The sequence below is a fragment of the Alligator sinensis genome, unplaced genomic scaffold (assembly GCF_000455745.1).
Source record: "Alligator sinensis unplaced genomic scaffold, ASM45574v1 scaffold413_1, whole genome shotgun sequence".
NCBI lineage: Eukaryota > Metazoa > Chordata > Crocodylia > Alligatoridae > Alligator > Alligator sinensis.
Genome location: NW_005842308.1, coordinates 471,598 through 484,043, shown reverse-complemented (window position 1 = coordinate 484,043; position 12,446 = coordinate 471,598). Strand labels below are relative to the sequence as shown.

General features: G+C 40.6%; 1 protein-coding gene across 11 annotated transcripts in view; it reads right to left on the bottom strand.

Annotated features, from left to right (window-relative positions):
• Positions 1-7,174, bottom strand: part of POSTN (periostin) — a 47,677-nt gene extending 40,503 nt beyond the window's left edge. Inside the window, exons 1-2 of one of the 11 annotated variants that reach the window (XM_006028378.2) lie at positions 6,893-7,174; positions 5,336-5,434 (exon numbers count right to left, since the gene is read on the bottom strand). In XM_006028378.2, coding sequence (XP_006028440.1) covers positions 5,336-5,434; positions 6,893-7,014 — 221 coding nt within the window. In that variant the 5' untranslated portion in view covers positions 7,015-7,174. The remainder of the gene's footprint in view (positions 1-5,335; positions 5,435-6,892) is intronic. The other 10 variants (XM_006028377.2, XM_025209791.1, XM_006028374.2 and 7 more) reach the window with 10 other exon arrangements.
• Positions 7,175-12,446: the final 5,272 nt, after the last annotated feature.

The window sequence follows — 12,446 nt, the reverse complement described above, 5'->3', positions numbered from 1 at the left end:
TTCCAGGTCAATAAGTTTGGAGTAGATTTAGCCTATTTCAAACAAGACAGTCTTATTCTGAAATAAGAGGCAGTTAATAAGGAGCAACTATTTATTTTACCTTAATCTGAGCTAATGTATCTCAGTAGTAAATTAACTACTTACCTTAATCCAAATGAACTTTTTGTGTCCCTTATAAAGAAGTCCTAAATGATTTACTACATGAACCTCATCTTTAAAAAAAACTATTTGGACAATGATGAGAGTATCCCATGAGCTTTCAAGTAAAAGTAGGCTTTTAAGTGCCAAATCCAAGAAGATTTAGTCACCTACAAATTAGATGCCACAGCTCCTTAAGATTTAAGCATCTGGCTCTATAATGCAGTCCAGAACTAAAAAAAAGGCACCTAGGGTTGCGGAGAATAAGATGTTTCAGAAGGATGATGCAAAATGGCAAAAAAACTGAAGTGGGAGCTGCTTACAGTTAACCTATGTAAGGGTATGCACAGAAGTTACATTTAGATTGACCTAATTAGGGTTAGCTCAGGGGCAGGCAATTATTTCTGGTGGAGGACTGCTTAATGAGTTTTGTCAAGCTGTTGAGGGCTGCATGGGTAGTTCTACCCTTTGACAGTTCCCCCACCCCCTGGTTGCCATATTGGGACCAGAAGTCCTGCCCCCTAACCCCCAACCTTTGCTACCAGAATTCCCTTCCCTTTCCCCCCCAGAAATACTCCTTTGGGGGGCGAGGGGGTTGCCATCCTAGAACCAGAAAAAAAAAAGACCACACACCTACTAGAACATATTTTGATTTCATTACAAAAAATAATTGTCATGATTTGTGCTTGTGTTCTGCATATAGAAAGAGTTGCATAATAACTTTAAAATATAGTCATACCCTTTTATATTGCATGTTGGATGTGGCTGTGTGGGGGGGGCATACGGTATGTTGGGGGTGTGTGCATATGTGGGTGGGGGATGTCAGGGCAGGTTGTGGGTGTGTGAGGTTTGTGGGGTATGAGGACGCCCCCCATGGTGCACAGCCCCCGCTACTGATAGCAACGGGGGGGCGGGGGAGGCTCAGGGAGCTCCTGCCTGGTGCAGCACCTGTGGGCTGCAGCTCCAGTCAGCACTATGTGCAGGGCAAAGAGCACAGCCTGCCTGGCTGCCTCTATCATGGGGGCTCTGCACCGACTCCCTGCAGCTCCTACACTTGCATGGGAAATCTCCACAGTGGACTCTGCGAGGAAGCAGGGGGACAGGGCTCCCTCCATTCCCAGTTTGCAGACCTGCACATTGACGGGGGGAAGGAAGCCAGCTTCAGCACAGGGCTTCCCCCAGTGCACAGTCCCTGTGATAGAAGTGTCACAGGAGCCAGCTGGGAACTGCAGGTCTGCACTGGCCTCTGCTGTGTTCTGCAGTTCTGGCACTGAAGCTGGGAACCATACAGCGCTTCATGACATGGAGCTGGCCGGCCTGGCCAGGCACCTTCCAGCAGCACATAGTTCCCAGCTGCAACGCTGGAACTGCAGAATGCATCAAGAGCCTGTCCAGCCCCACGGTTCCCAGTTGGCTCCTGCTGCCCTTGGCCCTGACCCCTGGGGCCTTGCGCTCCTTCCTGCTGCCACTTACCCCCCCTCCCCACCCCTGTGCCTGCTGCCACTCCCCTTCCCCTGCTGCTTCCCTTTCTTCCATGCCTGCCACCACTGCTCCCCCTGGCCCACTGCTCCAGCACCACGTGGTTCCAGCTGCAGGGTCAGAACAACATGGTGCAGCAGGAACCAGCCTGCCCTAGCTGGCACCATGCAGTTGCCAGCTGGGAACTAAGTGATGCTGGCTGGGATGGGCTGACTCCTGCTGCACCAGTGATCCTCCTCCCTGCTCCTCCCGTTCTTACCTGAATTTCCTTCTTGGATGGAGGGAGGCAGTAACAGCCCAAGGGTCCCAGGCCAGAAGCCTCTGCTAGGACAGAAGCTTCTGGGTGGGGGGAGGGGGGCATTGTTGCTGCTGCCGCTGGCTCCTGCTGCCACTGGCTCCTGTCATCTTTGACAGGCAGTCAGGGGCAGATAAATATTACTTTTTAAATATTTTAGGTGCCTTGTGGGTTGGATAGAATGGCTTTGTGGGCTGGATCTGGCCCGCGGGCCATATTTTGCCTGCCCCTGCACTGGCTCAGTCTAAATGCCTAATTGTACAGGCATTCAGGAAGGTTACATTGGGCAAAAGTGGTGGACTCAATCTAAGTTAATTCACTTGGGAATGTGAGCTAACAGATTGGGAATGGGCTAGTCCAATCTCTTGAATGCCTATATGTGTTTGCAATACAGTCCCAGCGCTGGGAAAGCCCAGCTTCTCACTCCAGGGATGTGCTTTGCCCCCCTGTGCAGACTCAGTTATTTTTAGCCTCCCAAATCTGCCACCCACGGTCAGACAACCCACCCCAAGGACCCACCAACACACCCTGTGGACCTGCTAGTCCTCCCCACCCAATTATGCCAACCCTCCCCAGACCCACTAGCATCCCCCACCCTCCCAATCCCACCCTGAATTACTTACTGCAGTTTCTCCATACAGCTCCTGGGACTAGCAGATATCTGTGTAAACACCAACCCTAATCAACATTCACATAGCTTAAAATGAACCAGGTGAACAGACCAGGTGCAATGAAGACCTGTACACACCCTGAGGCTACAGACATTATATCTATTCCATGACAAACCATTTTATCTCAAGACAAAGTGCCGTCATTCAGATCCCCATGTAAATTGTCACAGATTAATTCTAAAAAGGTTCATGGGATGCAAAGTATTAACAGTTTATCTTGGCATTCAATCACAGGATAACCAGTGGCAGAATAAAATGCATTCAGCTATTCACTAAACCTGAACTAAGAAGTGATGCATGTACACACCAATCCTGTGAAATTTGTGTTCTGGGACAAACACAGGCACAACTTGTTCAGGAATAATATAATGTCTGTTCCTAGCCTAAGAAGTACTAAGTGCAGTGATGTGTCTGAATTTCCAGCCCTATTTGGGGCTTAAGCAGCTAAATATAGGCTACAAAGAAAATTCCTCTATCCACTTGGGATCCAGAGTCTTGAACATATTCCTGAGGGCAGGTCTTTACAAGTGTTCTTTGAAAGAACTGAGCAGGGCTTACTCTATTTTAAACCCGGCCTCTGTAGGGGTTGCCCCCTGACCCTTTCCCAATGTAATAGTTTAGTGGTGAGAGCACTTGTGCAGGAACTGGGAGACAGGTCCAAACTCGTATTCCACTTGTGGGGAATTGACATCCTTGCCTTTCATTGGCAAAGACAGGGCCACACCCAGCAGCCTACTATCCCTCCTGGGTGAAGTTGAGCCACAGTACAGAAAGGGATGCAAACGTTATGGGGCCAGAAGAACAGCAAACAAGGAATACCTCTGGAGCCTAGTGGGTAGGCAATTAGCTGAGAAGGAGGCAAACTGGATTTACTACCTACAACTAGGATTATTTCTGGATTCTACCCAATGACAGCGTAATGTAAAATAAATAAACAGCCCAAAGTTCAGGACCCAAGCTCTGAATACATCTACTGGATCAAGTGGCTCAGTGCACTTAGGCACCACTCAGCCTTGTTCCACTATCCAAAATGGGGCTTAGGCAAGAAGCAAGGCACCTAGCTTCTCAGCCTTGGCCAAAGCTGGGTAGAAGCAGAAGGTAACTACATGAGCCTGTGAAACTTTCATGTCAAGCAGGGAAGAACCAAATGAGTTTAACCACCTTTAGGGTTAGGGATCAGGCCTTAAGGCATTATCAAAATGAGTCTTAGACTCCTCATTCATGTAAGTACTTCTGAAAAATAGTATCTAGATGTAACTGAATGCTGGAAATGATTAATTGGCAAATACATGATTTAATGTTTTTTGCCATAATGGGAAAATACATTATCCAAATAGTAGTATTTCATTATTTAAAGCAAAGGTAAAATGCTGTGAAACTACTAATTGATCCATTTAGGTGACAGATAGTGACAAAGCACAGTCATTATTTAATTCTAAGAATAACTGTTCTGTCGGGTCTTCTAGTCAACATAGCAGCAGTGAGAAATGCAGGTCAGGAAGAGTTCTGGCTTAGTTCCTCATGTGAATGTATCTATGCCCCATAAATACTACATGGTCAGAGATGGATCATGTCCTGTTATCTTCACCAACCACAGGGTAGTGAGACAACTGATTTTACTTTGAAATCCTAAGGTCATATTTAAAACAAAAACTATAGAAACATATTTATCTATGAAGCAAAAAAAGATACCAACCTCAACAATGAAACTGCCCTAGTCCTACTTTCCTCCTATAGCATGTAGTGAAAGGCATGGTGGCAGCACACCACTAGAGCCAGGGAATACTGAATTCCATGTCTCCCTAACCCATCTTGCATATTAGCACTGGCCAGGTCACTTAACTTCAGTTTGAGGGTATGTTTACATTGCACAAAGAAGGTGCAGTTGTAATATATACCAGGATCCCTGTGTTTAATTCAGGGGTCTCAAACTCATTTGGTCCTGCAGGCTGAGTTTGGACTATTGGGCTCTTCACAGGCTGGATGACCCACCTCTGGATCTGGCCTGCAGGCCTTCTTGTTGCAGCTGTCAGAGCTTCTGTGTCAACACCAGCAGTCAAGAAGTTAAGCAGAGCAAGCCACTGCTGCTCAAACACCCTCATCACTATGACTACCAGAGTTGTGCTGAATCTGCACCTCTGGCAGCCAAGGTGATGGACTTAAACAGTGCCAGAGTTAACTCTGCTGCTGGCATAAACAGAGGTTCCTTTGCCACTGGCAGCTAAAACAAGAAGCCCCATGACCTGAATGACTCACCTCCATGAGGTGGATACAGCTTGTGGGCTGTACGTTAGATATTCCTGGTTTAATGGGATGAGCATCGGTAACAATATCAGTGAAGATGTGTCAGGGTGAGCTATAGTGAATGTTAACAACCATATACATACCCAGTGCCAGGGAGGACTAGTACTCTGATTTCTAGTACACACTAAATCCCACACAGTTGTGTCTATACAGCTTTAATTACTGATACTCCCTAGCATGAGCTCGTATATGCTACAATCACGTCTTGCTGTGTAGATCTAGCCTCTATTTCACCAGCTTTATTAACACCTACCTCTGAGTAGGTTGTTGAAATCAATTACTGGTTGTAAAGCAAGTTGCATTTCTTTGCTAAACACTGTCTTAACAGCTGCAGAATTTCTATTGCTGGCAGTGGGCATTTGTAATTTGAAGCAAACGTTTGGAGGCTTCTGTAAGACTATATTATTAAGCATGAAATGGTCATGAAACAGGAGTAGGTGTCACTTACGCTTTCTTGCCACAGATGGCTCCCTGGTACCAGTTTCTGCAAGTGCTAAAATACTTCTTTTTGGTTCCCATGACTTGCTGAAGAGCACAGACATTTGGCCTGGTGAGAGTAAAACAATTCAGATGAGAGAAAAGGACTTCATGTATATTTGAAAGAGAGTGACTGAAAATAGCTTCTAATACAATGTTTATGGAACAGGAGCAAAAAAAAAAAGAGAGAGAGAGAGAGAAACATCTGGTTCTAATTCCCAGGGCAGGTGTGATTTGAGACAGCCACAGTCCAAGCTCCTGAGGTGGCCCTGCAGGGTTCCTTGGAAAGACCACCCTTCCTTTAAGGGAAAGGCGATTGCTTCTTTATGCCAACTCAGACCCCTCTTTCTAATGAATTGAGCCTGTTAGCTGTGCCAAATCAACCTTTATTATGCATTACTTTTTTTTCCTGAAGTAAATTACCATCAACTTGGGACTGAGCTGTGAATACCTTCAAGCTCTTTTCATTAAAGGTTTCATCTTGTACACAGCTGTGTGGCTGTAGGTCATAGGGAGGAGGAATAGAAAGGTGACTTTTTTCTTTATTCAAGGGGGGGACCACAGCTTCTGTAATTAAATCAGCTGTTTTGATTGCCACTGTTTGGAATACTAAGCGCACCTAAATAAACAAGCTAAGAATTATGGGGGACCAAAGGGTAAATTGCCATATAACAAAGTCAGAAATTTCAAACAAGGTAACTTCTTTATAATACGGCAATGTACTACCCAAAGACTTTCTTAAAAGAACATTTGAAGGAGCAAAACTATTTTGCCATGAATGTGTATATTATTACAGTGTAGTAGTTTATCCATCTGAGTGCTAGAATATATCCTTTCAAGGAAGAGGAACACCTTGAACATTTTTTATTCTAAAAAATTCAGTTCATCTTGGAAAGAGGAAGAAGCTTTGTACAATTAAAAAAAGGATCAATTTCACCAACATGTCTGAAAACAGCTCTGTTTAAATATTTTCTCTCTCTCTGTCAGAGCAATTTTTTACTATTAAGCTACCTTCACTCTGAAGAATGATTTTGATTCACTGCCTTTGAATGCAATGCCATACAACATGCTTGTATTACTAAACTAGGAATAGAAGTTTTACCATGGGCTCTCACTGAGAGTTTACAAACCAGAAAAAAATGGGACATAGTCAAACTTTTTAGCAGGACAGAATTAAACAGAGAGAGAGAGAAAACAATGTTAGAGAGAAAATAGTGTTAGATGTACACCTATCCTGGTCAAAAGTCCATGTTAAACATATGTGATCACCTACTATATCTGTGATAAAAGTATAACAGCCTTTAATGATACAGAAGTACCTACATTTTATTTATCTCCAGGAGTATGTTTTTAACTTTCCAATAGTTCAGAAAGTCTATTTTTACAGTTTCCTTACAAATAGTTATTTGGATTATTTCATAATAAATGTATTTAAAAATTGAGATGTAGGCACAGTACACAAATCTCATTTTAGATGGATATGGGAGCAAATAAGTCCCCCTTTTAGAATGTTAAGGCATGTACTTACCCCTGTTCACGTGCCCTTATTCGACTGTGGGACAAAATCTTGTCATAGTGAGCAGAAGAGTCTGCTCCGTCAAAAGCAGATAACAGAAAAATGGAAAAGATGGATAAAAAAAGGATCTTCATCCTTAGTCCTCTATTGCTCCTGGAAAGCCTAAGGAGAGAACTGGCAAACAGCTTGGAAGAGCTTACAGTTTATATACATGCTAGAAGGCTGTGGGAGGAGAACAGTGTATCAACCTGAAACTTTGTACCACCCTCCTCAGAACAGTAACTTCAATCGGCTGCCAGATTCAACCAGCTAAATTAATACTGTGCATTAAACATGCCAAGCAAGTTATTTTTCCCCTGGTGTTGACTAATCTCTTCCTTATTACATAAAGAGTGGATGCTTTTCATTTTTCTAGTTGACATTTAAAAGTTAAAGAACTTCAGGCTCTAATTTATGACTTAACATTTATACTGAAGAAGCATCCAGAAGTTGAGATCAGGGTCCTGCTGTGCTAGCTGTTGTACTTCTGCCCAGAAGAACTCCCTTATTTTCCATGTAGCTTTTCCATGTCTGTGCATTTCCTGTTGTGACCTGAGTTCAGCCATTTTATTAATGAAATTGATTAATGTTACAATCAATACTTCTTCAAAAACACTAGCACCAGATAGTATGTCTCCTCAGAAAAACCCCTAATGTTAACATAATCATTGTGAATTAGTTATTAATTATTTAATGGCAATGTAATTGGCATATTATATATTCACAGCTCTTATAGACATTGGCCAAATAATCTTTACAACAATCCTCTGAAGCAGATAGAGAAGAGTAGTTCTGATTTTGCAAATGAAAGAACTAAGGCATAGTGGTAAAGGGACTTCCCCATGGCTACAAAATGAACCAGTGGCATACCGAAATACAGGGGTATATGTTGTAGCCGTGTTGGAATACAGACATTCCTGATCCCTACAGAAAACTTTCTTTAAATCATGCAGACATATTCATTTTAAAAAAATACATATATGTATATACATATATACATACACACATAATATATAATATTTTAAACAAATATGCATATGATGTTTTAATTATGAATCCATAAATATTTTCACATACTTATAAGACTGGATACATTAATGACCCTAATTTAAACCCTACATTTCTGCATTGAATGCTTTCTACTTAGAAGTCAAGCTTTGGTGTTAAACATGCCCAGGTGTGTAAGTGTATAACTGCAGGTGAGTCTGGTAAGCATTAAAATTGTTGGAATGACACTTAGACCCATCTTTCCTCTGGTTAACTACAGACTAGATACAACATGGGCAGAAATTATGGATGTTTCAGCACATATAGTTACATGGGGTGGGGGGCATACTTCAGGATTACTCAGTGGGGCTGCATTTTTAAAGTGTACTAGGCATCATGATTAAATGCTTTTCCATCTTTCCAATGGCACGTAAAATTAAAATAAAATCGAACAAACCCTGAAACAGTAAGGTCATGAAAGTGGAATTAAGTTTTTATTTACGTATTATGAGATGGCAGCTGTTCTTATTGCATGAAATAACCTTCCTCTATGAAATGGACCCTTGTGATACTTCTGAAGTTCATCTCCTAGGATAAGTATATCATGTAAAGAGGAAGCAGAAGGCATATTTCAGAAATCCTTCTGAGTCAAAGGGCTATGGGGCTTTCCTAGTTCCATCCTAGTAGCAAACTCCTCAGAGACACATCTACCAACAGGAATTAAAGAATAACAGTTTAAGATCCACCCAGTTGAACAACCCATTGAGAATTCAGATCCTATATTAAGCATTAAACCATAACAATACCAAAATAGTTTATTTTACCATTCCTGCATATAAAAAGGGCACTATATAATTAGCACTATATAGCCTTACACGCCAGCCACACTTTAGCATATAGCTCTAATATCAGAGAGTAAAATGAGAGCATGATGAAAAAATATAAATATTGAGTCATATAAATCAGTTTGAAATAAATTGGTTATGATTTGGAGTCTCAACTATTGAATATTGTTAATGTATTATGAGGATAAATAGTGGGAGTAAAGCCATAGGAATTAAATTTTTTTGGGAGGAAATCACACACTCCTGTGAAAACCTAAATGGTTAATCTTTCCACTGGACTAAGTGTGGAAAATTCAGTTTTATGTTTTGCACAGCTTCCTAGCTCTCTACAAAATCAAGAAATTCATCCAAATGATCACAGATACAGATATTGTCCTGCTTAATAATAGTGTTGTACCTAATTCTAGGAAAGAGTTACACTTGCACTTAACTTTAATCATGATAGTAATCCCATTGCAGAAAAGCCCTGTATATTTGCTTACAGTCACTCTTTCCTAACAAAGCACATCTCTGCAAGAAATATGAAGACAACTGCTTAGGAACATTATAGGGAGTTGTGGTTGGCATGTGTAGGCTGTTGCAAGGTTGGAGCCATTGTGATCCAACTAAGAGGATACTGCAAGAAAAAAAGATCACTGACCATAATCCTAGTATTCCTGGAAAGTTCAAATCATTGACCTAATAGAATATAGCAAGAGTTCAAAGGAAAGAATGATTACACAGAAACTACAGATGGTCATATGTGTTACAAGAAATGTCTGCAGTGGACAGGATAACTTTCCAACTAATTCAGGAAGTGATTCAGTCAATTGAAGGGAATTGGCCAGACGTATAAGTTAACAAACATACATTGGAAGAACAAAAAACATAATGAATCTAGAAAAGAGAAAAAACAATTAATCAGATAGCAACAACAACAACAAATACATGGATTTCATTAATCAAATTGCAGATAATTGACTATATGATATTATAAGAAATATTAGCACAAAGAAGCTTTCAGATCTCTATCACCCATGGAAATACCAAAATAACATGGGTTTTGTGTTTTTTTGTTTGGGGGGGGGTTGTGGGTTTTTTGCATGTGAAAGACTAAAATATTGTAGTGGTTAATTAAACACAGGGCTTATTCATCTGTATTTGTTGCTACTATATTTATTGTAATCTAGTTCTTAGTTATTTTGTAGTGTTATTACATGATTCACTTATTTATTTTGCATTCCAGAATATTATATTTCATATGAGGTTGAACATGTTATTATAATGTTCATTAAAAATAATATGATGGATGAAATTACATTTTTAGTGTGGGTAGCAAGGATTGCAAACTATTCAAAGTAAGTGGAATGCGTTAGAACAAATGGGGCAGATTCAATAATTCCTTATTCTAACAAAATGCAGGTAATAATTTTTGTCTTTAAAGAATGTGAGTGGCGCCAAGATAAAAGGTTAAATGCATCTTTCCCAGCTCTGACTATTTCTACTTGTATTTCTCTGGAGACCTCTAGTGGAGAAAGCCTAGTAATGGTTATTTTTCCCTGAAAAAAAATTTAATTTTCAAACTAAGTAATTTATTGGCTGAATAAAAAGTCTTTAACTGAAAACAATTTATTTTTACGCAGATGTAATTTTGCTGCATGACACAGGAAATCTTGAATTCAAATATTTAGGAGTCTGAATAAGCAACCTTATCTTGGCTTTATACTAGAACTGGCAGACCAGAATGACAAACATTATGATGTTTCCTACCTGCTGCTAATTCTATGCTCTCCTCAAAGATGTAGTCACATGAGAAAAGAGATAGAAGTTGTTAATGCTTTTCATTATTATCATCATTTGCCTCTCACTGGGTTTGGTAGTACACTAATTCCACCCATCTCTTCATGTCTTCTCACCACCTTTCTGCTGTAATTTCCTTTAAGGAGCCATCTCTTCTAATAATGCTGGTCTATCCCTCACTACTTCTCTTGGCTTCTTCTACTCATCCATAATACTCTCATCTTTCCTATAAAATCTACAGGTATTTACAGATTATTAAATATCATGCCATATATTAAACACATTCTCCTTTTCTTTTCATTTTATAAGTATTTCTTATTGTTTGTGTTTCATTTTTGTAAGCTTCTGAATGTATGGTAAGCATTTTGGAGAATTAAAAAAAGAAAATGGCAGGGATGGTGGGGGGTGAAGGTGAGGGGAGAAGGCCTGGGGCAAAGAAAGGCTATCTTACATAGCAGATATTTTGCCACTAACTCACTATCCTCAACAGAACTAGGAATTCACTGAAGTATCATACAACTTGTCCCCTGTTGGTACTGTTGCTTCTTAAAAAAGACATGTTGCCTATAAGGATGCTAATGGTCTTTGCAGGAGTGCTGCAAATAACCTCTTCCCCCCAAAACTAGGAAATTGAATTATTTCTGTCTTTTAACTTCACAGTCACTCTGCCTTTGGTTTACACTCTCAGGGAGGTTCATTATGAAGATGCAATCAGAGGAGAGTTTGTGAAATGCTTATTTATAGCAGACTCAATTTTGTGCAAGCAATGGTAAAACAGTACAAATGATACCTGCCTCTTTAAAAGTCTCTAATAGAAAGCTACCATAAAACTGATCAAACAAGGTATAAATAAACCATCCTAAATTGGTGGTAATTTGCATGCACCTCATCTTACACTGAATAGGTGAAAATAACTACACAGGTTTGTGGAATATACTACCATGAAAAGAGGGGATACTATGTATGTCAAGGTATATTGTCATGGAAAAGGAGGGATACCATGTATGGCAATCTGTGTTTAAACTAGATTTGGCCAATAGTCCATAGAGAAAAGTCTGAAAAGAGGAATTACTGGTATATAAGAAAGAAGATATAAAGCACACCGTGCAAAAAGTGCATTTTAATGGCACAACTAGAGTTGGGGGGATAAAGCTTTGCTTAATACTTTCAGTTTTGTATAAATAACTACTCATACAAAGGAGAAAGAGAAAAAGAGAGACTGACTCTACCACACAGTGGCTGAGGCACCCTGTTGGGATGTAAGAGACCTGGAATCAAGTCCCTCCTCTCTATCAAGCAGCAGAGGTCTCCTAATTCCCAGATAAGTACCTGAATTCCTGAGCTATTAGGTAAAAGGGTTGGGACATGACACTGTAGGGTTGGGAATCTAACTCCAGACAGGATTTATGGCTGAAAATCCCAAGTGGAGATGCATAACTCCCTTTTGATTAAAGTGTCTACTAACCGTTAATGAGACTTATGTTAGGTTTGTTCCCTTTCCTAGTGGCTAGTTTAGGTTGTCTCTGCTTAGGTGGCTGGCTTCTGTCAAGCCAAACCCTCATATGAATTGTATTTGGACTTTGGATGCCTACATAAGAATTGGATACGCCACTGGGCAACTGGCTCCTAAAAGCTAAGTACTGAAGCATCAATGCTCCTTTCTGGATACAGCTCTCAGTCAATGCAAATAAGTAATTACATTTCTCCATGTGGCATGCAGAGTTCCCTGGACATCAAAACTAGAGTTTTTTCACATGGTTCCTTCTGTTTGCTGTCCTTCTAGCTTCACAATTCTTGCATTCTTGGCTACCTACTCAACCAGCTTCAACATGAGGTGAAGAGGGTGCCTCCACCTAGACTAGTTTATATCCTGGTGATGACAATACCTCCCCAGAATTGGAAGGTGTGAGTTTCAA